A 27471-nucleotide genomic window follows, 5' to 3' on the forward strand; every position below is an offset into this window, starting at 1 on the left:
AAAACAGAGTTCCCATAATCTACACATCCAGTTTCCTCTATTATTAACATCTAATATTATTAGTATGGTACATTTGTCACAATCAATGAACCAATACTGAAACACCATTTTTAACTGAAATCTATGCTTTATTCAAATTTCCTTAGTTTTTACATAACATCCTTTTTTGGTTCCAAGCTCCATCTAGAATATCCCATTACATTTAAAAATGGCTCCCTGCACTCCTCTTGGCTATGACAATTTCTCAGACTTCTCTTGTTTTTGATAAGCCTGACAGTTTTTTGAAGAGTCAGGTATTTTGCATAATGTCCCTCAAATGGAATTTGCTGGGTTTTATTCCCCCAATTATTAGATGGGAATTTTGTGTTTTTAGGAGGAGGCATTTTTTAATTCAATCTAATTTTTCAAATTTCTTTTCACTCTGCTATACAGTCTTTATTTGCCAATGTTTATGTGTGTGTACACACACACACACACATTTTTTTCTCTCACTCAAGGACATTTTTTCATTGCTTTTAGAGAAAGAAAGGAGAAACAGAAAAACATCAATTCATTGCCTTCTTGTACATATCTTGACCTGACCCACTTACCTTTCGGTCTATGGGACTAAGCTCCAACCAACTGAGTCACACTGGCCAGGGCAAAATGTTTATATATTTTATGTAATCTATGGTCATAGTACTCACATGTTATATTCTTCCCTTTTATACTTCATGTCATTACACATAATTTTTATGAGCAGCATACTGCTTTTAAGTACTTGCAAAATATTTAATTAAACTGATATACTGAAACATACTAAAACACTTCCCAACCACTGAACATACAGCTTATTCTTACATTCCCTAACTCAGTGATTTTCAACCATTTTCATCTCATGGCACACATAAAATACTAAAATTCTGCAGCACAACAAATAATATATTTTTTGATGATCTGACAAAAAATAGGTATAATTTTGATTATTCATACCAGATAGCTATTGTGCTGGCTGTTGTCATTTTTTAATTTGATAATCTAAGGGAAAAGAGGTCAGTACTTCTGACTAAACAAACAGTCAGGTATTACGTGTTTTAAAAATTCTTACAGCACGCTGGTTGAAATACGCTGCCCCAACTAAACTCATAGCTATTTCTCAGGCATGCCTCCTCTATGTCTTCCCCTAACATTCTCTACACCATTAGACTGTAAGCTATGACAGGATAAGAACTCTATTTTAATAATTTGTATACTCCCAATGCTTTGCATGCACAGAACATGGCATACTAGTGCCATTTAATGAAAATAAGTGGATGGATTTTTTCCTAAGTAAAAAATACTTAACTCATTTAACATTTCTTCTTTTTAACTGGCGTAAACTTCATGGTAAGGGATTCTTAGAGAGTATGAACATTTTTACGGTTCTTAATATGCTATCCAAATTGTTTTTGCAAAGAGATTATATTTATAATCCCACCAGCAATATATGATAAACCATTTCTCTATGAACTCACTAGCACTAGGTATTATTTTAAAATTCTCCCCAAATTTAAATAGAAACTTCAACTTTAAATATCCTGTTCTATTTCTTCTTTTGAGAATTTCCCATTCTTGTCCTTTAGCCATTTTATTCTGAGTCCTGAAATTTGTATGTTAAATATATTTCAATCAGATTTTTATGGACCTACAAAATCAGGTATTAACCTTTTTCTTAATGATCAAAACGTTTCTGTTTCAGTTTTAGTATTAAAGCATTCAATATACTTCAAGGAACATGCTTTCTAGAGTTATATACATTATTGTTTTTCTTGGGCTTTTTTGGTCTTGGTTTTTATATTTATACTGTAATCACTAGTACTACCCCTTAAATATTTCCAGCTCTCTTCCAAAGCACATGGTAGGACTGTATGTCCTTGGTCCCTTGAAAGTTAAGTGTGTCCAGGTGACTGACTTTTTTAACCAACAGAATACAAGTAAAAGAGACATGATGCTTTCAGAGACTAGGTTTTAAGAGCCAGTAGACAATTCCTCCCTCTCTCTTTCCCTCTGCCACGTTAACAGGCAATGTTCCATAGCATGGAGATCAGTCTGGGTCCAAGGGCAGCCACTATCTAACCCACAATGTATGTGTACTGAACCACGAACGTTTAATCAATAAATTTCAGGGTTGTTTCTGTAGCAAAACCTAGTCTATCCTAACATACAATTCTGAGAGTTATTTTGGTAAGTACTATGCAGATAGAGAACCTACACAAACAATTTTCATTGAATTTGGAGCTGGTTATTAACTAGTACATGGGAGTACTACAAATGTTCAGCTTTATCTTGTATCTGGCCACAATGTAAAAATGTAACCTCTGATTCTTGATGATCTTTTTGAATAGTCTAATAATACAAGCAAATATGCAAATCAGTATGTTTTTTCATTTCCATGGAATAGGCAAAAACATCAAATGCAATATTGGAAAAAAATGACAATACATCCTTATTTCTTTATATTTTTTTCCATTTTAAAACAGCAATCCTTTCATTGTTTCTCCACTACATATAAAGCTGTAAAACTGTCCTCATTCAAATACTGTACATTGCAAAGCATGAGTTAATACTCCATTTGGATATAAATGCCCACTTGACCATCACATCCTTGCATTACAGAGTATGTCCAATTTCACATTTCAACCAAGATTAATTCCCAATTTTATTCTCCAAGATTCTAACAGTTTTTAATATAACTCCCAGTTGAACTGAGTATGGAAGTCACATTCCCTCCCTCCTGCCCCTCACACACATAACCTACTCCTCTCATCAGCAGCCTGAACTCAAATCCCAGCCACATTTCCAATGAGGCCCCAGAAAAGTGGAGCACACACAGAATACCCCATGTCTGGAAAATTCTGAGGAAGTACCTTTTAGAAGTTGTAAGTTGTTATTTTTTTTTAACTTCATGGATCAAGTACACAGGTAAATTAGTTAAATATAATTACCAAAATGCAAATATAGAAACACTGAAAATCCTAAAAGAAGAAATGCACAAATCCCATCTTCAAATGAAAATAAACAAAGGCATTTTGGTCTCTAGTTCAGCAGGCAAAAGAAAATCAGTGAATTCTGAGCAAGAATATAAGATTATATATGCAATTTTAAAAGATCATCCAATAATTCTCCCCTCACCACCTCCACAATATATTCTTCCTCCTTTCTGTACTATTTACTAGAAAGCATTTCCAACTATCAAATGTCCAAAGTAAAAACTCATCCAACTTAGCCTCATTCTCCTAAACTCTCAGATGTAATTAATTAGTTACTACCAAGTCTTAACTACTCTCAAAACAAATCCTTATCAGTCCTTTTGTTCTCTGGACTATCCTCTCAACACACTGCTGCCCACATTGCTGCTCCCCTGCTTAAAACTCTAAAAATTACACAGATGGGGTAAAACAAGAAAATTCTAGTAATCATACAAAATTGCATGAACTGGCCCTAAGTTAGCATCAACCATTTCCTTCTAAGTATCATTTCAAAAAGTCATATCAGGGGGAGAACAGAGACAACTGCACCTAAACAACAATAAAAAAGTTCATTTTAATTTAAAAAAAAGAAGGCATGTACTTTCAAAACCTACCCTTTTTTAATATCTTTTTTATTTTATTGATTATGCCATTACATTTGTTCTATTCCCCCCTTCATTTCCCTCCACCCTGCACACCCCTCCCCCACCATTCCCCCCTTTAGTTCATGACCACGTGTCTCAAGTTCTTTAGATTCTATATTTCCCCTACTATTCTTACCCTCCCCCCTGTCTATTTTCTATCTACTGTCTGTGCTACTTATTTTCTATACCTTCTCCCCCTTCTCCTTCTCCCACTCCCCTGTTGCTAACCCTCCATGTGATCTTCATTTCTATGGTTCACTCCTGATCTAGCTGTCCTCTTAGATTGCTTTTGTTTTAGGTGTGGTTGTTAATAACTGTGAGTTTGCTGTCCTTTCACTGTTCATCTTTTTTATCTTCTTTTTCTCAGGTAAGTCCCTTTAACATTTCATATAATAAAGGCTTGGTGATGATGAACTCCTTGAATTTGATCTTATCTGAGAAGCACTTTATCTGTCCTTCCATTCTAAATGAAAGCTTTGCTGGATAAAGCAATCTTGGTTGTAGGTCTTTGGATTTCATTACTTGGAATACTTCTCTCCAGCCCCTTCTTGCCTGTAAGGTCTCTTTTGAGAAATCCACTGACAGTCTGATGGGAACTCCTTTGTAGGTGACTGTCCCCTTACCTCTTGCTGCTTCTAGGATTCTCTCCTTCATTTTAATCTTGGCTAATGTAATGATGATGTGCCTTGGTATTTTCCTTCTTGGGTCCAACTTCTTTGGGACTCTCTGAGCTTCCTGGATTCCCTGGAAGTCTATTTCCTTTGCCAGATTGGGGAAATTCTCCTTTATTATTTCTTCAAATGAGGTTTCCACTCATGACTGTTCCTCTTCCCCTTGTGGTACCCCTATAATTCAGATGTTGGAGCGTTTAAAGATGTCCTGGAGGTTCCTTAGCCTCTCCTCATTTTTTTTTTAATTCTTGTTTATTCACATTTTTCTGTTTGGTCATTTTTTCCTTCCTTCTGGTTCACTCCCTTGATTTGATTCCCAGTTTCCTTTCTATCACTATTGGTTTCCTGTGCATTTCCCTTCATTTCAATTAGTTCAGCCTTCATATGTTCCTCTAATTTGTGGCTAAAATCAACCAGTTCTGTGAGCATCCTGATCACCAGTGTTTTGAATTGTGCCTCTGATAGGTTGGCAATTTCTTGATTGCTTAGATTTATGGGCTCTGGGGCTCTGAGTTCTTCTTGAGCTATGTTTTGATCTGTTCCTGCCTGTTACGTTTGAGGAGCGGAGCCTTAAGTGTTCACCAGGGTGGGGCCCCCCAGGTCGCTGTTTTGTGACGCTGTATGTGGGGGTGGAGTCAGAGAGGGAGCAATGGCAGTCCTCTCCGCTCACCCCCCAACCCCCGGCTGTTTATCTGCACGCAAAAGTGCAAGCCCGCCGCCCTGGGCCACTCGGTCTCAATGCTCCTCTCTTTGCTGGTTTATCTGTGCGCAAATGCAAGACGGCAGTCAACCAGCCGCCCTGTGCCTTTCCTGGGCCCACCCGTAGCTACCCTGTTTCCTGGGATCTGCGCCCTCGGCTGCCTGCGCGCCACCTGGGTCAGGGGATCTTTTTTGCCCAGCCCTCTCCACTGCTGGCTTCGCCACTCTCACCCGTTTAGCTGAGCGGGTTTTAATCGATTTTCTGTGGCTTGGCTGCATTTACTATTGTTAAAACTTTGTTGTTTTTAGATTTGGTTGTGCGAGGAGGCAAAGTGTTTTCACCTACGCCACCATCTTGGCAGAAGTCCCCAAAACCTACCTTTTTCATCATGTTAGCATTCTATTCAGAAGGCACACTGCACCTCAGGTTTAGCAAACCTTTAAAAATTCTTCAATTCAATTCCAATGTCGCCATACCTGTCCTTGTTCTCCTCAGGCAGAATTAACTGTCCTGTCACCTGTGTTCCTGTTGCTATGCAAACATATTATAGTACTATGTGATATTATATGTGTTAGTTTCCCGCTGCAGCTATAAGAGATTACCACAAACAACAGAAATTTATTATCTTTCAGTTCTGGAGGTCAGAAGTCCAAAATTAAGTATCAGTATCACAAGGTGTCAGCGGGGCCATGCTCCCTCTGGAGGCTCTAGGACAGAGCCATTCTTTGCCTCTTCCAGCTCTGGTGGGCTTCTGGTATTTCTTGGCTTGTGATAACATCACTTCAATACTTGAGGCCACCACCTTCAAATCCAGCTAGTCAGCTTCATATTGCCTTCTCTGCATCTCCCTCTACTTCTTCTTATAAAAATACATGTGATTAGGCCCTGGCTGGTGTGGCTCAGTGGATTGAGCACCACCCTGCAAACCAAAAGGTCACTGGTTCAATTACTGGACAGGGCACATTCCTGATTTGTGGCCGGCTGGGTCCCCAGTTGGGGGTGTACAAGAGGCAACCCACCAATGCTTCTCTCACACATCGATGTTTCTCTCCTGCTCTTTCTCCCTCCTTTCCTTTCTCTCTAAAAAATAATAAATAACATGTAATCACATGTTATTAGCTTTAACTGGTGTGGCTTGGTTGGTTGGGTGTCATCCAGCAAACCAAAAGGTCTCCACTCAACACCTTGTCAGAGCCCATGCCTGGGTCACGGGTTTGGTCCTGGACCAGATACATGTGGCAACTGATCAATGTTTCTCTCTCACAAGGATGTTTCTCTCCCTTTCCCTCTCTCTAAAAATAATTAAAATCTTTAAAAAAAAAACACATGTGATTACATATAGTGTTCATGTGGATATCCAGGATAATCTCCCCATCTCAAGATCCTTCATTTTATCAGCCCTACAATGTCTTTTTCCCTTACAAGGTAACACAAATTTCAGGTATTAAGACTTGATATCTTTGGAGGAAGACAGGAGGGGTGGAATATTCTGCCTATCACAGGCTGAGCATAAAGGTGGAAAAGTGAGAAGTAAAGGAGCAAAGTTCTTATTACACAGGTTGTACTTTTCTCACAGCTACCAAAACCCCTCAATCATTGGCCATACCAGCTGTTGGCTCTCTCATGTGAGGCCTTCTGAGAATTCTAAAATTCATCCCGTGGAAACAATGATTCGCTCTTCAACCAAACTTCAGTCTAACTCCTTTGAGTTGGACTAAACTCCCCTGCTCAACTAGGCCTCAACCTTGGACCCCGCTCTTACTGGACAGCACAGTCCAGTTTTAGCAAAAAACCTGCTAAGTCAGTAAACAGAAAATTTCCCACCCTTGATACCCTATTACCCTGGCCTGCCTTCAACAAGAATCCTGTTAAATTGGTTTAGTAAGAATACCATGCTTAACGCCTCCTCTTAGTATTTTCCATCCACTGACCCCTTCATTCTGTTTGTTGGCTTTCAACCCCCAACTGTCCTTGCTATATTTGGATTTGAGCCCAATTCTATACTGAGGGCTTCTTTTTCCCTATTGCAATACTGTCTGAATGAAATTCATTTTTACCACTTTACTGTCCAGCTCTGCTTTTCTTAACAGAACCTCCCTCTGCAACATTCTCTGGTATAAGAGACATTCTCCAGCTCACTTTCGAAAACTCCTCTTCAGCCCCTACCCCAGAGGTATAACCCTGGGGCTGCTTCTGCAAAGCAGTCAACTCCCTTTGATAAGTCTCTTTCAAGATGGCTCTAGTTTATCTAGCCTCTAAATTGTTTGGTTGGCCCAAGGAAATATCACACAGAAAAAAAGCTCTTGTTCTGGCTCTTCCACTGCAAGGTTATTTCATATATCTCTTACCCTTTTCACTTCCCCAGTAAAGCAGCAACAGCACCCAGTCTCTGAGCCTTCAATGACTCCAAGGGACCCATATTACACTTTTCCAAGAATTCTCTAACACTTCACTCAGCACCCGAGGGAAGCCTAACTATTTTCTGCAACCTCGCAGGAGTCCAGCGAAAGAAACATCTTCCTCCTAGAAAAATCCTAGTGTTCCAGAGGAATTCTGTGCGACCCACATGGAGGGCAATATAAACACCACAGCACTCCCTCTTGGGTTGATAACTCTTCAAAGAACCCTTCCTCCCATTAAAGACTCTCTCCATCTTGTGTAGACTGGAAGTAACAGTTCCAGAATAAATTATGACCATTTCCCAGCAAGTTAAGCACATCTGTTCATACTGCAGGAATCCTTCGTCAGCTAGTGTCCTCAGCTCTAAGTTCCAGAAAAAAAAATGCTTAAATGACAAGAAAAGTCCCACTTAATATCCTCTTATACAAAATATATCATAAAGTATTTATCCTTTCATGCTTAATTTTCACTTAACATTATGTTTTTGAGATTTACTTGTGCTGAGAAATGTAGTTCTAGTTTATTCAATGCAATTGCTAGATGATACCCCATTATATTAGCAATTTTCAACCAGTATGCTGCAAGAGGTACACTGGGGCACCATGAGGATTTTTAACACATGCAATCAACACCTGATTATTGCCCTGACTGGTGTAGCTCAGTGGATTAAGCACGGGCCTATGAAGCAAAGGGTCGCTGGTTCGATTCCCAGTCAGGTACATGCCTGGGTTACAGGCCAGGTCCCCAGTAGGGAATACATGAGAGGCAACCACACATTGATGTTTCTCTCCCCCTCTTTCTTCTGCCTATCCCCTCTCTCTAAAAATAAATAAATAAAATATTTTTTAAAAACCCTAACTATTTAGTCAGGGGCACTGACCTCTTTTCCCTTAGATTGCCAAATTAAAAACTGACAACAGCCAACACAACAATAGCTATATGCTGTGAATGAATCAAAATTATACCTTTTTGTCAGATTGGCAAAAAAAAATGTATTTTTTGGTATGCAGAGATAATGTAACTAGTTTGTGTGTGCCATAAAATGAAAACGGTTGAAAACTGCTGCCTTTTATGAATAAACCACATCCATTCCCCTTCTAAGAGACTTAGAAGAGACTATATTGCAATATAAACCATATTGCAATAAACAATCTTATAGAGGCCTCATCTGTAAGTTTCTCTAGGATAAACAACGAGTATAACTTCTGATAAAAAGATTTTGAGTTATCTTTTACTATCTTTAAAATGCTTTCTAAGGTGGTAGTACCAACTTACATTCTCACTAGCAATACATGAGTTTTCCTTATACTATACTTAAATCTACCAAACTTCTTGACCTGGGAGGGGATCTAATGGGTATCAAATTATATATTGTTTTGATCTTCAATTCCCTGAAGCAAAGTAAAGAAACTTAACTAGGACAGATCAACTATATCAGTGTTATTGAAAAGTCAAGAAGGATAAGGACCACAAATAGACCACTGAATTTAACAATATAGATACCATGTTACTTAGACAAGGTGGGGCAGTTATGAGAAAGAAATTGATTAAAGAAAAGAAAGAAGAAAAATGGGAATGGCAAGTACAGGCAAATCTTTTGAAGAGTTTTGCCACAAAGAGGAGCAGTAAGTAGGATAGTAGGAGAGAAGTACAATCAAAGAAAAATACCATTTCTTTTTTAGGCTGGAAGAAATGATTGCTAGCAGAACAATCTAGAAGATCCAAAAATCAATGATGTAGGACTATGAGGAGCGCACTGGTGAAGAGATGCCTGATGTGGACATGAGAGGACAGAAATTAGTGTAACTAAACATATACAGTACTTTTACGCTGAAAACCACAAAACACCAATGAAAGAAATCTAAGATCTAAATAAGCACATACCATATTCATGGATTAGAAGACTCAACATGGTAAAGATGTCAATCCTCCCCACAAAAATATACAAGTTTAATACAATTTTGATCAAAATTTTGGAAAGATTTTTTGTAGATATAAACAAGGTTATTCTCAAATTTATATAAGAAAGCAACTAAATGAGCTAAAATAATTTTGGAAAAGATGAATAAAGTAGGAAAAAGAAGTCTACTCAATTTCAAGACCTATTATATAGCTAAAGTAATCAAAATTGTGTAGCACTGGCTAAGGAAGACATATATGTACATATTTTTTAAAAGAACATAACCCAGAAATAGAAACACATAAACATGCTCCACTGATTTTTGACATGTAAAAGCAATTCAATGGAGGAAAAATAAGCTTTTCAATACACCGTTGAATATCTTATAGGCAAATAAATGAACAAACACATCTCAACCTAATTCTCACACTTTACATAAAAAATACCTAAAAGCCACCATGGCTGAGTATCTCTGTTGGGCATATTGTCCTAATATGCCAAGGTTCAATCTCCGGTCAGGGTACATACAAGCACAAGAAACAACCAACGAACGCATAAATAAGTGGAACGGCAAATTGATGTTTCTCTCTCTCTCACTCCCCCGCTTCTGCTCTCTTTCTAAAATCAATGTTTTTACATTTTTTTAAAAACTCAAAATTGACCTTTAATTTAAATGTTACATGTAAAACTATGAACTGTTAAAAAAAGGAAAGAAAATCTTTGGAATTTGGCAAAGAGATGTGACTTGACACACAAAGCACAATCCAGATATACAAACTGAAATTCATCAAAATTTAAACTTATGATCTGAGAAAGCCTATTATGAGGGTAAAAAGATAAGCTACAGTCAGGGAGAATAATATTTGCAAACCATAACAAAGAACCAGTGTCTGGGAAATATTAAAAAACCTCTCAACCTGAAACAGTAAAGCTACCACACAACCCATCCTTAACAGCCCCTCCTGAAAACAGGCTGGCTTCAGGGTAAAATATTCTCTGATCCACGGTCCCATCATGCCACTCCTGGTCAGCCCACTTCCTCACATGCAGTTCTTTCTAGGCTTGTTAAGTCCTTACTATAAAAGAAAACCTCTTTCTGCCCAATATTTGAGACATGTGTAGATCTTTAGTTAGCGCACTCTTCCACTGCAAAAGCTTCCCCCTCCCTGTTGCAATAGTTCTTTCCTACCCTGCAGTAATCATTTCAAATCAAATCTGTCTTTACTAAGATAAAACACTCAACAGTAAAATAATTAATTTTAAAAATTGGCAAAAGACACTGCTGTGAGCTGAACTGTGTCCCTCAAAATCCCTACATTGAAGTTCTAACTCCCAATGTCTCAGAATGTCTCTATATTTGAAGCATGGCCCTTTGAAGAGGGGGTTAAGTTAAAATGAGGCCATCAGTGTAGACCCTATTCCAGTATGACTGGTGTCCTTAAAAGAAGAGAAAATCTGGATGCATAGGCACCAGGGGCATATGTGTACAAAAGAAAAACCATGTGAGAACACAGCAATAGGGCGGCCATCTGTAAGCCAAAGAATGGGACCTCAGAAGAAACCAAACCAGCCAATCAATACCTTGATCTTGGTTGGACTCCTAACCTCCAGAACTGTGAGAAAATAAATTTCCGTTATTTAAGCCACCCAGTCTATGGCATTTTGTTATGGCAGCCCTAGCAAACTAATACAGACACACATATTTCACCCAAGGAGATATACTGATGACAAATAAGCACATGAAATAATAGTCAGCATCATTAACCATTAGGAAAATGAAAATTAATACCACAATGAGTTATCATCACATATTTATTAAAACAGGCTAAAACTGAAAAGTGACAACACCAAATGTTGGTGAGGATACAGAGAGATCAGACCACTCATATACTCCTGGTTGCAATGTAAAATGTAAAGCCACTCTGAAAAACAGCTTGACAGTTTTAAAAAACATTATCATACAACTACCATCTGACCCAATTGCACTCTTGGGCATTTATTCTGGGGAAATAAACATTTATGTTTAAACAAAGACCTGTATACAAATGGTTAAAGCATCTTTATTTATAATAACCAAAAATGGAAAGAATCCAGATGCCCTTAAATAAGTAAACAGTTGTCATACATCAACATATTGTCCAGTAATAAAAAGCAATGAACTACTGATACACCCTACAAACTAGACAAATCTCCAGAGAATTATACTGAATGAAAAAGCCAACCCTATAAGGCTACATGTGACATGATCCCATTTAAAGAACATTCTTAGAGCCCTGGCTGGTGTAGCTCAGTGGATTGTGCGCGGGCCTGCGAACCAGACAATCGCGGTTCGATTCCCAGCAGGGGACACACCAAAGGCAACCATACATTGATGTTTCTCTCCCTCTCTCCTTCCCTTCCCCTCTAAAGATAAGTAAATAAAATCTTAAAAAAAAAAAAAAGAAAGAAATTAGGACATGAATGGATAAATATTAAAAAATAAATAAAGAACATTCTTAAAATTACAAAGTTATAGAAATAAAGAATAGATTAGTATGGTATACAAGGGTGATACAATTAGTGTGGGTATGTAATGGCAATGTGAAGGATCTGGTGGTGGTAGAAATGTTCTATATCTTTCATGATTCAATACTAATCTCCTGGTTATGATACTGTATTAGAATTTTATAAGGGGTTACCATATGGGGAATCCTGGGTAAAGGGCATGCAAGATCTCTCTGCATTTTTCTTACTTACATGTCAATCTACAATTATCTTGAAATGAAAAGTTTTACAAATTATCAACCTACACATTTAAAATTCATGTAATTTACCATAAATAAAATATGCCTCTATAAAAACAGCAATGCATTAAAAAGAATTTTTAAAAGACATACACATTTTAAAAAAAACTGTTCCTAACAGTCTTACACAACAGAACTTTCTGCAATTATGAACATATTATATAACCACTGGACACACATGGCTAATAAACACTTGATATATTACTAATATAACTGAAAAGCTAATTTTTTAATTTTAATTAATGTAAATTTATACAGCCACATGTCATTGGTGCCTACCATATTGGACAAGGCAGGTCCAGACATTATATAAAAATGGGAAATATCATTATATGCTAAGACGGAACTATGTCCAAAGTATATTCAGAAAAAAATGCAAATTTTATAACATATACTATTTATGTAACAAAAACAAGAAAATAAATATATATAAGCATATACATAAATACACATTTACATCTGTGTTTTTACATCCTACTCTATACCCTTTTGTACTATTTAAATTTTTAACTATTTTGTGTCACTTTTTAAAATTTTTATTATTATTTAGTTCTTACCCTAAATAATACTAGGATACATGTTATTGATTTTAGAGAGAGGAAGAGAGAGACAGAACCATCCATGTGAAAGATACATCAACTGGTTGCCTCCTGTTGCCCCCTGAATCAGGAACTGAACCTGCAACCCATGTATGTGCTCCAACTGGGGATCGAACCCACAACCCTTCTGGTATACAGGACAACATTTCAACCAACTGAATCACCCGGCCGGGGATGTATCCCTTTTTTTTTTTAAAGCCAAAAAAAATCTCTGATGGAATTTCAATTTCTGATACCTTGAAAATTCATATACTGTTCAACAATATAGAATAAACCAGATGTCAGAATAATAGTTCTGACAGAATAGTCAGAATAACAAAAAAGTTTAAGTTTTTATTTGGTCTGCCATGTTATAGAGCTAGGTTCTAGTTTGTCAATTTTTTTCCCCAAATGTTTTCCCAAAAAATTTCCCAATTTTTTTTGGATTTGGTTACATTCATTTATTCATAGGAATAAAAAGGAGACAAATAAGGAAAAAACTTCAAATAATGGTTACATCTATCAAGTAAATTAACTTCTTAAACAGCTAGAAGATCCTGGATATTTACACTGGGTGTTCAGTCAGAAAGCAAAATTTCTTTAGAATATTATGTCTACAGTTTATTCATGATTATGGTTATAGAATTATGAATAATATTAATGAAGTATTTGTAAGTACAGTTAAAGGAGATAAAATCTCTAAGGTGGAAACAGGTTTAACAATGGTGTACACACACTCCCATAACCTTGAACTGTTATAAGAAAGGTTATAAACATAGCTAGTTCTATGTGCCAAGTACTCTTCTAAACTTTATTTAGAGGCAGTATTCAACAGAAGCAAAGATGCTATTGATTTTAAGATGCACCATTATTGTGTGTACCACTAAGAGAACACTGCCAACTGAACTATATACAATGCTTTCTATCATTTTATTTTTACTAATTGAAAGATTGCTTCAAGACTTATTTAGACAGTTTTACCATAAATGATTCTTTAGATATATTAAAAGGAGATATATAAGCAAAATAAATTGGTTACTGTATTGCTAAAACACTACTACCACTTGACCAAAAGCAACAGACATCATTTTCAGATATTAAAACATAATATACATGTTAAAATCTACAAAATATGGTGTATTAACTCTTTTAATTTCAAAAGAAACCTAAGAGATAGATGCTATTATTATCCCCATTTTCCAGATAAAAATGAAGCACCAAGAGGTCAAGCAATTTATTATCTCAAAACCGAACAACTACTAACTGCTGGATGTGGCACTTAAACTACACTATCCTCCCTGAAATGTACCCCCAAAAAGCTGTGATCTAGCAACAAATCTTTAGAAGAGATTTAGAAATACTACAAAACATAGCAGGACTCTTCAAAAAGGCTTAATCGTGAGGTGCCTATAATTAAGCCAGCAGAATGGGTATTCCCATCAGCTATTGCCATAGATTTAATACTGAGAACATTTACCTCAAACCCCTCTATCCTGATCCACACAGAGGGATGGATATTCCACTTCCTTTCAAGGAATTTTAATCAATGAAAGTATATTTTACCTTATGAATTTAAATGAAGCATGAGAAAAAAACTAAAGGTCTGAATTAAAAGTTTTTGAAAAAGAGGGATTTTAAGGAAATCTAGTTTTATTACTTCAAGTCAAAGGCTTACTCAAAGAAGTGGCCTTAGATCAACTGTCAAGATTGAGACCTCCCAAAGCTACTTTAATAACTTGGAAGAACTGATAGTAACTTTGACAGAATTTTTTCCTTATTTAGTAAAAAATAACCTGCATTTTACCTATTAATATATATGGCACAGTACATCTGAGGGTTATGGATTTGGTGTCAGAATTCAGGTTATAATAAAAACTCAGCCAAATACTAATGATGCAAAATTGAATAAATTACCTCTGTGAGTCTGTGTCCTAATCTGTAAATTGAATAATACCTAATCTTCAGAACTACTATAAAGAGTAAATAAGCAAAACATGGACATACCCAAAATGTGAATGGATACACTGTTACATCCAAACAATGAAATAGTATTCAGCTCTAATAAGAAATGAGCTATTTAGCCATGAAAAAACATAAAGAAATTTAAATGTCTATCACTAAGTGAAAGAAGCCAGTCTAAAAAGGCTACAAACTGTAATCTTAACTATATGACAGTTTGGCAGAAGCCCTAACCAGCATGGCTCAGTTGGTTGAGCATCATCCCACAAAGCAAAAAGTCCTTGGTTCGATTCCCAATGCGGCGCATGTCCGGATTGCAGGCTGGTCCCAGTTGGGGCATGTGTTCAAGAGACAACCAAGTGATGTTTCTCTCACACATAGGTTTCTCCCTCTCTTTCTCTCTCCTTTCCCCTTTCTCTAAAAATAAAAAAACAGAATCAAAAAAAAAAAAAGATTATGGAGATAGAAAACAACCTAAAAAGATCAGTGGTTGCCAGAGTTAATAGGTGGATGAGATGAATAGTTTGAACACTGAGACTCTTTAGAGGCAGTGAAATTATTCTGTATGATACTGTAATAGCAAACACATGTCATTATACATTTGTCAAAACCACAGGACATACCCCAAAAGTGAGCCATAATATAAAGTATGAACTTTGGGTAAAAATAATGCACCAATCAATGCAGGTTCATCGACTGTAACGAATGCGCCACCCTGGTGAGGATGCTAACAGTGGAGGAGGCTGTGCGTGTGTGGGGGTAGTGAGTAAACCGGAATTCTCTGTACTTGAGGATCGATTCTGATGTGAACCTAAAACTACTCTAAAGCACAGTCTTTAAAATTGTGTTTAATTTTTTAAGTAAATGAGGACATTTGTAAGCACAACTAGCCAGTGCCTGCCTGGCAATTAATATTCAATCAACCCTATAACTATTATCACCACTACCACATTGTGCTGTGCTAGAAAGAGACAACTGGATTTAAGCAGTTTGAACGTGGATTCAAACTCAGTTCTGCCACTTAGCAGCAATTTACCTTCTTTATGCCTCAATATCCTCACATGTAAAATAGGTGTAAAAGCAGTGTGACAACTGGATGAATGCATACGTAATACAGTGGTACCTCAGTACTCATTAATTCATTCTGGAACTCATGAGGAGTGCTGAATCCAACCAGTACCCAACGATGAAGCAATTTCTCTTGTGGGGTTGCGTTGTGATTCACAAAAGTAGTAGCAAATGCAATGAGTCCCAAGCAAGCTCCAAGTGCTAAAACATTTTTTTCTCCTCAAATGCAAGGAGTACAGGATTTGATGAGTTCTAAAGCCAATGAGAACTGAGGTATGACTATATATGCAAAACTGTTTTAGGATAGTGCCTACCTGGTAGTTATAATATGACAAGTGTTAGCAATTACCATTATTATCATCTATATCATTTATCTGATTGAGGAAGAAACATGAAAAGCACAAAGTACAATGCCTCAAACATTAAATGTCAAATTAGCTTCCTTCTTCATCCTATAACAAAACTTTTCCTCTATATCAAAGACATATCAGAGAGTAAGGGATCAAGTGTGAGAGTATATATCAGAGTCACCTCTGGAACTTGTTCAAAATATACATATTACAAACCCACATACTAAATTAGAAACTTTGAGAAGTGTATATGAAAACATGTGTATGCTAACAACATTCTCCATAAGATTCTTACACACACACACACGTTCTTACTTTACCTAACCACACAATTCCAGTTCTGATGAAGTTAAAGCACACCAGCAAATAATGAGATTCAATATACTGAAAAACCACATATTTTAGTATAGATTTCTTGAAGTTTTTAGGTATTGTCTAGATTAGCAGCTGGCAAATAGCTCACAGGTCAAATTTCGCCCACTGTCTGATTTTATATACAAAGTTTTATTGGAACACAGGATACCCTCTCTTTTTAAAAAAAATCTCGAATATTTTAATTTTTTCTTACCCATAAAAATATTTTTATTTAATCTTTATTGTATCATTTTCCATTACCATTTAGTCTCCTTATACAACCCCTCCAAGCAATCACCACACTGCTGTCCATTTATTTCTATATTGTTTATGGCTGCTTTCATACAGCCACAAGAGTTAAGTAGCTGTCACAAAAACTATATGGCCCACAAGCTTGAAAATATTTATTATTCGGCCTTTACAAAGTTGTTTCCCAACCCCTGGTCTAGATTATTCATGTAGAATGCTATTCAGTAGCCAAACTAGAACATTTAGTGTTATGAATAAGTTCAATGTATTTAAAGCCGAAACAATTCTTTACATTGAGAGCACAGAGCACAGAAATACTTTTTCTTGCTCCTTCTTTAAGAAAACTTCTGCACTTCCACCAAGATGGAGGCATAGGTGGTGACGCCGTGTTTTCTCCCACAACCAAGTTGAGAGACAACAAAATATTAGCAACAGAAAACACACCAGAACACAGAAAATTGAACTTTTCGGAAGTCTGATAACAACAAATTCTTCCGCCTGACTGGTAAGAGGGGTGAAACCAGCAGCTGGCGGAGTGGGGTTGCACAGGAAAACTTGGTCAGACGGAATCAGGCACACGGATCCCAGGCATGGGGTTGCAACAGGCGGACCCAGTGAGCGACCCAGTGAGCAATCCAGTGAGGGTGCAGGGCGGCAGGTTGACTGTGGTCCTGTATTCGTGTGCAGATAGACCAACAAGAGAGTGGGTGGTGAGATGACAGGACCGAGCAGGCTCCAGTGGCGAGAGGCAGCAGAGGGGGCTGACATTGTCCCTCTCTGACCCCACTCCCACATACAGTGTCACAAACCAACGACCTGGGTGGCCCCGCCCTGGTAAACACCTAAGGCTCCGCTCCTCATAATTAACGGGCGCAAACAGACCAAAAATGGCTCAAGAAGATCTCAAAGCCCCAGAGCCCATAAATCTAAGCAATGAAGAAATAGCAAAACTTTCAGATGCACAGTTCAAAACACTGGTGATCAGGATGCTCACAGAACTGGTTGATTATAGTCATAAATTAGAGGAACATATGAAGGCTGAACTAATTGAAATGAAGGGAATTGCATAGGAAACCAATAGTGATGAAGAGGGAACTGGGAATCAAATCAAGGGAGTGAACCAGAAGGAAGAAAATAATGGCCAAACAGGAAAATATGAAGAAACAAGAATTCAAAAAAAGGAGAAGAGACTTAGGAACCTCCAGGACATCTTTAAACGCTCCAACATCTGAATTATAGTGGTACCAGAAGGGGGAAAGGAATAGCCACCAGTGGAAAACTTATTTGAACAAATAATAAAGGAGAATTTCCCCAATCTGGCAAAGGATATATAGACTTCCAGGAAATCCAGGAAGCTCAGAGAGTCCCAAAGAAGTTGGACCCAAGAAGGAACACACCAAGGCACATCATCATTACATTAGCCAAGATTAAAATGAAGGAGACAATCCTAGAAGCAGCAAGAGATAAGGGGACAGTCACCTACAAAGGAGTTCCCATCAGACTGTCAGCTGATTTCTCAAAAGAGACCTTACAGGCAAAAAGGGGCTGGAAAGAGGTATTCCAAGGCATGAAATCCAAAGACCTACAACCAAGATTACTCTATCCAGCAGAACTTTCATTTAGAATGGAAAGACAGACAAAGTGCTTCTCAGATAAGATCAAATTTAAGGAGTTCATCATCACCAAGCCTTTATTATATGAAATGTTAAAGGGACTTACCTAAGAAAAAGAAGATAAAAAAGATGAACAGTGAAAGGACAGCAGTTATTAACAGTTATTAACAACCACACCTAAAACAAAAGCAATCTAAGAGGACAGCTAGATCAGGAGCAGAACCATAAAAATGAAGATCACATGGAGGATTAGCAACAGGGGAGTGGGAGAAGGAGAAGGGGGGAGAAGGTACAGAAAATAAGTAGCATAGATGGTGGGTAGAAAATAGATAGGGGGGAGGGCAAGAATAGTATGGGAAATATAGAATCTAAAGAACTTGAGACACGTGGTCATGAACTAAAGGAGGGGATGGTGGGGGAAGGGGTGTGCAGGATGGAGGGGGGAATAGAACAACTGTATTGGCATAATTAATAAAATATATTAAAAAATTAAAAAAGAAAAAAAAAGAAAATTTCTTTAACATTCCTTAAGGAAACTAACATTCCTTCTTTAAGGAAACTACTCTTCCTCCAACTTTACCAAGAGATCTTTGCCAATTATAGTGCCTTATCCTGTGGTCATAGAAGTGGGAACATAACCTAAATCAGGATAACCCTATGCTACTTTACAATGTAAAATAAGGGAAGATATGCAGACCGTCTCTAATGGTTAGTTGAGATTTGAGATACATGGCAAAAAGAACGCTGGCATCCATACCCCCAACATAGAGAAGCTGTTCTGCATGAGAAAATGAAGCTAAAAAGCAGAGACGAGGAGAGATAGAAGGCAAAGAGTCCTGGTGACATTCTCAGCTCAGAGTTTAATTGCACCTGTGCTGTCCTGAATTGGGGTTATATGAATCCTTTTTTTTGTCCAAGTAAGTTTTAAAAGGGTTTGTGACATTTGCAACCCGAGGATTCTAACACAAGCAACTTAGGTCTTCAGTTCATAGAAGAGCTTATTTTATTTTTTTCATAAGAATGAAGATAATTTTGATCACTAATTTTGTTTATCCCTCATTTAATCCTGCATAAATTAACAAATGTTAATAATCAGAAAGTTATTTTTAAAAAACTGAAAAATACTGCAGGTACATTTAGCCCTATTGTCTCATTTCCTCAACAATAATCACTGATAATGAAATAGATGAGCTTAAAATACTATAATATTCTGATTTGTCAAAGAAAGGTTCTATCATACTTAGTATATGTATTAGCCCTAGAAAATGGAGTAATTCATTTGACAAATATTCAACAATTTTTGAAACGAAACCTAAAAATATTCTGGTTAACCCTCTATAATTCAAGAAATTAGGTTCTTACAATAACTCCTTTACAAAAGGCTGAAGTTCCACTGTACTTTTAAATTAGCTGCCTACAACGTTATTTTAAGGAGTTTTTAATAGAAGGTATTATCCTATAATTGGATAATTTTTACACTGGGTAAAAATTTTACTTGCATATTTTATAAATATTGCCCTGAATCAAGTTTTCAAACTTGAAAAATTAAAATAGCTGCTATTTTATTCTTTAATTACCTACCTTGAATTACCTATGATTAGACAATCTAATCATAAAATAGTAATAGAATTAGATGATGCTCTGAAAGAGAATTGTACATAACCGTGATATTAAAATAATGTCTTTTTGGATTATGTAGTTGTTGGGGGTTCTATTAAAAACACACTATATCAAGACCCCTTAACTGACTAAGTAATCCCAACTACCCTAACATACCCTTAGGATATTCTCTGAGGAAAAGGAGGTCCACGTGAATTATTTTTTAAATACTCACCCAAGGATATATTTATGGATTCCAGAGAGAGAGAGGAAGGGAAAGGAACCGAGAGAGACAAAGACAGACAGACAGTTGGTTGCCTACTGCAGGTACCCATGGACCCAGACAGAATCCACAACCCAGGTATGTGCTCTGACTGGAATCAAACCAGTGACCTTTGAGTTTGTGGGACACCGCTCCAACCAACTGAGCCAAGGCACACATGCATTTTTAATTTTTAACAAAATGTGTGCATGTGTACACACACTCACCTTCATCTCTCCTAATGATTCTGCAGGACTACAGTTAATCTTTTGTTACTATGCAATGCTCTATTTCATATTCCTCATTACTCTGTGGCCTAGCAAAGCAACAAAACCATACTTAGCCTCACATCATAGCACACATCTTTAAGAAAATTAAATAGTGCAAAAAGGTCTTGTGATAAAGAGATCTCTGCCTATGCTCTCATCAATCCCCAGACAACCAATTTTAATTCTTAGCTACTTGGTCAGTTGCTTCCATATCTAATATGTGTATACTACTACCATTGCTTGAAGTATTACTAACTTCTTACCACAAAATTAATAGTTAACATTTATTGGCACTAAATACCAGACACAGAATTATCTCATTACCTCATTTACTCTTCAAAACAACCTCATGAGGTGCTGTATCTCCATTTTAATTCAGGAATTTGGGACACAGTTCAGTAACTTGCTCAGGATCACAGCTCTTAAGCAGCAAAACTAGGGTCTGAACTCAAGCAGCCAAACACCATCACTCATACTTTTAATTTATCTGCTTTTCTATCTACCCACTCCACCGTCCACTCATCAAATACTTGGGGATAATTCTCTCAAATTAAATAAAAATCGTAGGAAAAATAAAACAAATAAATCAAAACAGTTAAATGGCATTTCTCACAATCAAATACAACTTTTTGGTTCTATAGGTCAGTAGTTTTCAACTTTGGCTTTTGCCACAAACCATAAAGCAGCCAATCACTTGTATTTTCATTTTATATATACTGACTTGGTGGTTACTACGTTTAAGGTATAGTATTTACAAATCTAAATTATAATTATATGACCTATAGCATTTTTGCTCAATAAAAAAGGCATGAAGCCCTGGCTGGTGTAGCTCAGTGGATTGAGCGGGGGCCTGTGAACCACACAATTGTGGTTCTATTCCCAATCAGGGCACATGCCTGGGTTGCAGGCCAGTTCTCAGCAGGGGACTCACCAGAGGCAACCATACATTGATTAAAAAAAAAAAAAAAAAAAAAAAGGCATGAGATCCTAAAGACTGCCAGAAACATAAGTTTTGAAAAGAAAGAGTGTGCCAATAACCAATCAGAAAGAGAAGAACAATTTTCAAAGTAATTTTATATATGCTTTCGGAAGGCAAATGAGTTCATTCATGTATGTGTATACATGTATATCTCTAACTACACAATAGGGCAAAAATAAAAATGGAAAAAGGCAAAATTACTTTTACTAAAAACTTCAAAAAATAATTTTATAAAATCTGTGAAGACAAGAGATATAACTGTACCTCAGTTTAATATTCTAAACCAAAAAAGAAACATAAATATGGACAAAATTAATGAGAAACAAAAATGTAACCATTAAAAGAATGAGAAGCTACAGAGAAGGCAATAATAAAAGTTTTGAAATTGAGGGAAAGAAATGAAGCAAGCAAGAGATGAAAGCTCTAGATAATCTAGGCAATCAAGTTCAAAGCTCTGAGTCAGATCTTGCTGAAACAGACAGCCCCTACAACAACACTGTGGCAGAAGGGAGTATTGTGGTCTCATTCTAGGAAAAAGCTGAGATGACTTAGTAAGAATGTACTACTAGCGGGTGAAATGGAAGACTGGTGATAGCAAGTCAAGTGAACCCAACCCGTACACCAACACATGGTCTCTATTTCTCTGCTGAAATCTTTCTTCTAACCATTCTAGATGACAAGAATCTGACACTGCCTATACATTACACTACTCAACACCTAATTTACATTCTATTAAGTGTTTCATATATCTTCCCAACTAGATCATTACCTTCTGGAGAACGGAAGCTATCTATCCTATTTATTTAATTTTCACCCATATAACCTAGCACAGTGCTATACATCTAGCAATTAGATGCTTATGCCTATCAATTTTGAAAAATTACAACATAACAACTGGAACATTAGAGTTTGAAGAAATCTTAAGAGATCACCTAGTCTAGACTCTTTATCTTAAAATCAAAGAAACTGAGAGTAGTTACATGTCCACTAGCCTAAAGTCAGAGCTGAGATTAGCACCCTAAACCTCTGATAAACCAGTTCATCCTTTACCAAATAGCCTGTAATTTCCTCCATTATGATAAAATGAATAATCATCTATTTGATCAGAAAACAAAGGAGCCCTGGCCAGACGGCTCAGTTAGATGGAATGTTATCCTGTGCACCAAGAGGTTGTGGGTTCAATCCACGGTCAGGGCACATACAGGAGGCAATGGACTGATGTCTGTCTGTCTGTCTGTCTCAAATCAATAAACATATCCTCAGGTGAGGATTTTAAAAAAGAAAGAAGGGGAGGGAGGGTGAGGGGAGAAGAGAGAAAGGAAGGGAGGGAGGGAGGAAGGGAGGGAGGGAGGAGAGAGGGAGGGTGGGGGGAGGAAACAAAAGCAAATAGCACCAGTATTCACTATATACTATAGGTCAAGACCTTTCGTAGGTTAGATTTGACTAGCAGCCTATGTGCCTAAGTCTATGATGACTGTTTTATAAACATTATTCTATGTTATATTCATAGTAACTCTAAGAGGTAGATATTATTAATCCAATTTTTAAAATGCAGAACACGTAGTTTGACCATGATGATAGTAAATGGCAGAGCCTCGATTCTGAACTTGTCACCAAAGCCCCAGCTTTCAATCAGTGGTCCATACTGCCTCTCAGTGAATTTACCACAAATATCCCAGTCTCAAGAGTCCAACACAGTGCCTGACCCAAACAAGATACAGAAATGTTTAAATGACTAAACAAATGGAGTATTTAATTTAAAGTGTTCTCTCACAGCAAATACCTCTAAAAAGAAGGGTTTCTTGTTCATCTAGTTACATAATCCCATAAGATAGGTTTTAATGGTAAGCAGTTTGCACACTAATAGATTTAAGGAATGGCTAATTTTTTTAACCTACAGACAATTCATCTATTCAACAAATATTTAGTGAGAAACTATTTTTGTGATACAGCATTAAATTTTAAGATGAACAGTAAAATAGAACTTGATCCTGCAAAGACCTGTTACACTAAATTAAAACACACAAGTTTCTAAACTATTCCACCAAAACTAAATTAAATGTTTAATAGTCCCTCCTTCTGATACAGGAAAAAGAATTAACATTAACTGAACAATGTGCCCTGTTCTTGAACCTCAACATACAGACAGTCTCACCTAACCCTTTACAGCCAAGTGAACAAGGTAAGGAACATCTCTATTTTCTTATGAACAAAATGAAGCTTTAAGGGACTAAGTACTTGTCTCAAGTCACTTAACTAAGTAGTACAAATCTGGAATTAGAACCCAAATCTATCTAACCAAAAGTCTGTGCTCTCTCCAAAAAGGGGCTAAACATACTATTTTACTTGCTCACCAAGGCAGAGAATGAGTTTCTTCCCAAGGGATACTGAAAACACTGCTTATTTTACAACAAAAAAAGCATACATTATCTCACTTAATCCTCACAATAGCTTATTAGTCATTATTATTTCATCCCATATTGTAAAGCTAGAATTCAGAGTAGTAGCCTGCCCAAGAACGCACTGCAAGAATGCAGAACTACACCAGGTCTGCGGCAGGTATGAATGCAATGGTAACCACAGGAAAAATGCAGGAAGACCTTAGCCCTGTAGTTAAAAGCTTAACCCACAAAGCATCTAATCAGCCCCTGCATTTGTTGGGTGAAAAGAAATGGTATATCATTTATATAAACTTCCACTTTTAATGATGAGGAAGCCAATTTCCTACAGTAATTATTAAATGCCAACCTGAAGACTGGTCTATAAACTTCAAGCCATTCCATTATACCAGCAATCCCTGGATTTGTTACCAGTTAAAATTACTCTTAAAGTACCAAACAATGTAGTATTTCACAAAACTAAGGTTTATGAAGAGGGACCAGTATGTTATAATATACATATAATCAACATTTAAAGTATCTGAAGTTACTTTCACAGAAATAGATGAATAGAAATATTCCTTGGCCACATTTTCAATGTATCATCTGAAAACAACTTTGTCTACTTCTTGACATACTTTCAGGGCCTAAGTGTTAACTAAAGGAAATATCTCCAATACCAGTTCTGAAAATGTTACCACCCACGTTGGGTAAAAAAAAAACAAAAACAAAAACAAAACAAAAGCCTAGTCTTACTGTTCAGTTCTGCTTGTCAGAAATCTCGAATTGCCTTTTCTAGTGAGAATGACACAGGCATTTTCTTAAGAAACTGTCCCATCTCTTTTTAATTAAGCAAAGTAATGAATGAGAGTAGTTGAATATTAACATATTACATGGGTACATGCTTTTCTTTATTCACATTTTACTAAGTAATATAAGTATGCCACAAATCAAAATTCATCAATAAACAGAATCATTCTAATTAAGAGTAGCCAGGTACAGACGTCCATGTTTGTTCGTCCTACTACAATACAAAGATTGTCTTCATCCTTTTTAACCTCATAAAAAACTACAGAGGTTCTTCAGCAAGCTTTGCCGCTGCCCATTCGCACATCACTGTGGATCATTAAAAACAGAATGCATCAAGAACTGCTTCCAGGCCAAAACTAGTACTAGTTCAGCTATAAACTAAGAAGTAACCAAGCACAGAACGTGACTGATCCTGGAGCGAGGCACTGTTTACTTACAGGGGAAGATACTCATGTTGTGAAGGGCAACGTGTTGCACTCTCCTCCCCTGGCTCCAAAACAAAACATAAAACAAAACAAAAATCCCGATACTTTGACGAAGTGATGTGAGCGTGGTTCTAATGCCAAAAGTTTTGACCTCTCTTTTTAATCGCTTAAGGGCAAACGCTCATAGAGGACATCGGACACAAGGTGCGTAAGGTGCTGTTTACGGCGTAACATGGAAAGATCACTTTGTTCAAGAAATTGGGTTCTTACCCTATACTTCCCCACAGTGAGCTAAATGGAAGGAATTGACAGAGTCATTCGCCAGGGCTAAGGAAAAGAAGAAATCAAAACCAGAAGACGCGCTTCCTCCTCGCCCCGGAGAGGATTCGGGCACGACTAGGGGTTTAAGGTGAGGTTCCAAACCAGCATCAGGCCCCCGCTACCCGTGCACCCGCGAGCAGCAAGGCGACAGAGCAGAACCATCAACACCTCCCCTTCAGTCCTCCAGGCACAGCCAGGGACTGCGTCCCAGAGCCCGCCCCGGCCGGGCCCGCCCCGCTATCTCCTCCCCCGTTATCCGCTCGCAGCCGCGCTCGGGCCTGGATTTGCCTCCCCGCCCTCCCCAACTTCGGCCCGTTCCACTACCACACACACTTAGGCCACCGCCCTCCGCGAGTCCGGGGAAGAAATGGCCGGGGGCCTCGGGGCGAGGAATGCGCTCGTTGCGGTTCCTCACCTCTGGGTGGAGAAGAGGCACACAGCCCGCTTCGGTATCGTACTCATCCGGGCCGTCCGCCATCTTGGTATTAAATCCCTCCTCCCGCTGCATGCCGGGAGAAAGCGTTTCACGCCCCCCCCGCCCCAGGGCAAGGGTGAGGCGAGGGGCGCGCACTAGGGTGAGCGTGAGCCCCGCCGGAGGCGACGCGACCGCCTCCTTCTTCCCCAGCCCGGGGACGCCCCTTCTGCCCCCTCCCCCGCGGAGGGCGCGGGTACCTCCGCGCGTGCGTGGGAGCGCGCAAACTGAGCTGCCCGGGGCCGAGCGCGCTCTGCAGTACTGCGCCGGGGCAGGCGGGCGGAAGGTTCTGGGCGTGGGCTCCGTTACTCGGGGGCGGGCTCCGGGCCCGAGGCAGGTGTGCGACTTAGGTCGCCTGCGGGAGGCACCCGGAAGAGGTGGGGTGCGAAGGGCACCGAGTCTAACGTGAGAAACTCTGTTTAGGCAACGGAGTACGTACGGACTCTGGAGCAGAGTAGTCGTGGTCGGGGTCCCTAGGCAACCGAGGCGGCCCATTCCCACAAGCCAGTGTCCGCCCGGAGACCCACGGGATCCCTCCTTAAAGACCCCGGGCGGAACCGTCACCGGATTCCAGGTACAAGGTTTGAGGATCTCAGGCTTCAGTCCAGACGTGCATCCCAGATGAAAACAAAAGAAGCACCCCCTTCCTCCAAGCTCAATAAAGGTCACCCCTAAATTTATGCCTCCCAGAGCGGGGCGCCCGTAAAAACACGAGTAATGCTTCGGGCTTCCTCCCAGACAGCCTTTTAAAAATGATCCCAACCTGTCCTTCATGGACTTGAATGGGCAGTAACCACATAAAAAATGTACGTCTGCAAAGTCCATACGACCCCACCTTCAATGTTTTAATGTAACCCAAGAACTCAGAACTTAAGTGATTTAAAGTGAATTCGCTGAAATGCAAACCAGATAAAATGACTAAAGCCACTCTTAAATGGATATTAGGGATGCATGGTGTGGAGTTTCTTCCTAGAAATATGCTGATGGCACAAGTATAGAAAGCATTCATCTTTGTTTTTAGCTTAAACTGCAGCCAAGATCTAGCAGAGCTCACGAAAGCTGACCTACTAGAGATCCTGATACTAACCTGTATCTTGTTAAAATCAAATCATCCAAAGACCACCAGGAAGAAATCTGCAGTTCACTAACTTCAAGTTTATTTGCAAGGAAGCACACTCTAGGGAAAGCTTGGATACCCCTGGAAAAGGGAAGAGAAAGTGCCTTTTGTAAGGTTTACGTTCCCGCCAAAGGAATCAGCGGGGTTTAGGGAGAGCTGGGATCGGTTTTGGATTGGACGCTGTTTCTGAGGCGGGATTAGGGGGGTGGGGGTGGGGAAGGGACGGGGATTAACCAGGGATTGGATGCTCTCTTGAGGAGGGCCGTGGTGTGATTGGGTAACCCAGTAATCAACGAAAATAGCAAAGTAGACATGGATGTCATTAATAAGAGGACAGTATTAGTCAAGGAAGGGTGGACATGGCATTTTACAGTTGTTGCATGACTGGGAAAAACGAGGTTCTCTATTAACTTTGCAGCTGGCTTTATCTGTGTCTATCCTGCTGGCACAGCTGCTTTTTCTTATTTTGATCAGAGCTGATTTTCATTCTTTTGGTCTTGGCCTACACCAAGAATTTTCGTTTTGAAACTTTCACCCAGCATGTAGAACTAGACAGAATTTGGGTTCTGCTTTTGGAGCTCCA

At 38.4% G+C, this 27471-nt stretch overlaps 1 protein-coding gene across 2 annotated transcripts in view; it reads right to left on the minus strand.

Annotated features, from left to right (window-relative positions):
* The window catches only part of ZDHHC17 (zinc finger DHHC-type palmitoyltransferase 17), a 98457-nt gene extending 72481 nt beyond the window's left edge, over positions 1-25976 (minus strand). The window contains exon 1 of one of the 2 annotated variants that reach the window (XM_053658770.1): positions 25715-25976. In XM_053658770.1, coding sequence (XP_053514745.1) covers positions 25715-25807 — 93 coding nt within the window. In that variant the 5' untranslated portion in view covers positions 25808-25976. The remainder of the gene's footprint in view (positions 1-25714) is intronic. The other variant, XM_053658769.1, reaches the window with a different exon arrangement.
* Positions 25977-27471: the final 1495 nt, after the last annotated feature.

Source organism: Artibeus jamaicensis, unplaced genomic scaffold, assembly GCF_021234435.1.
Source record: "Artibeus jamaicensis isolate MK-2021 breed Jamaican fruit bat unplaced genomic scaffold, CSHL_Jam_final scaffold_584, whole genome shotgun sequence".
NCBI lineage: Eukaryota > Metazoa > Chordata > Mammalia > Chiroptera > Phyllostomidae > Artibeus > Artibeus jamaicensis.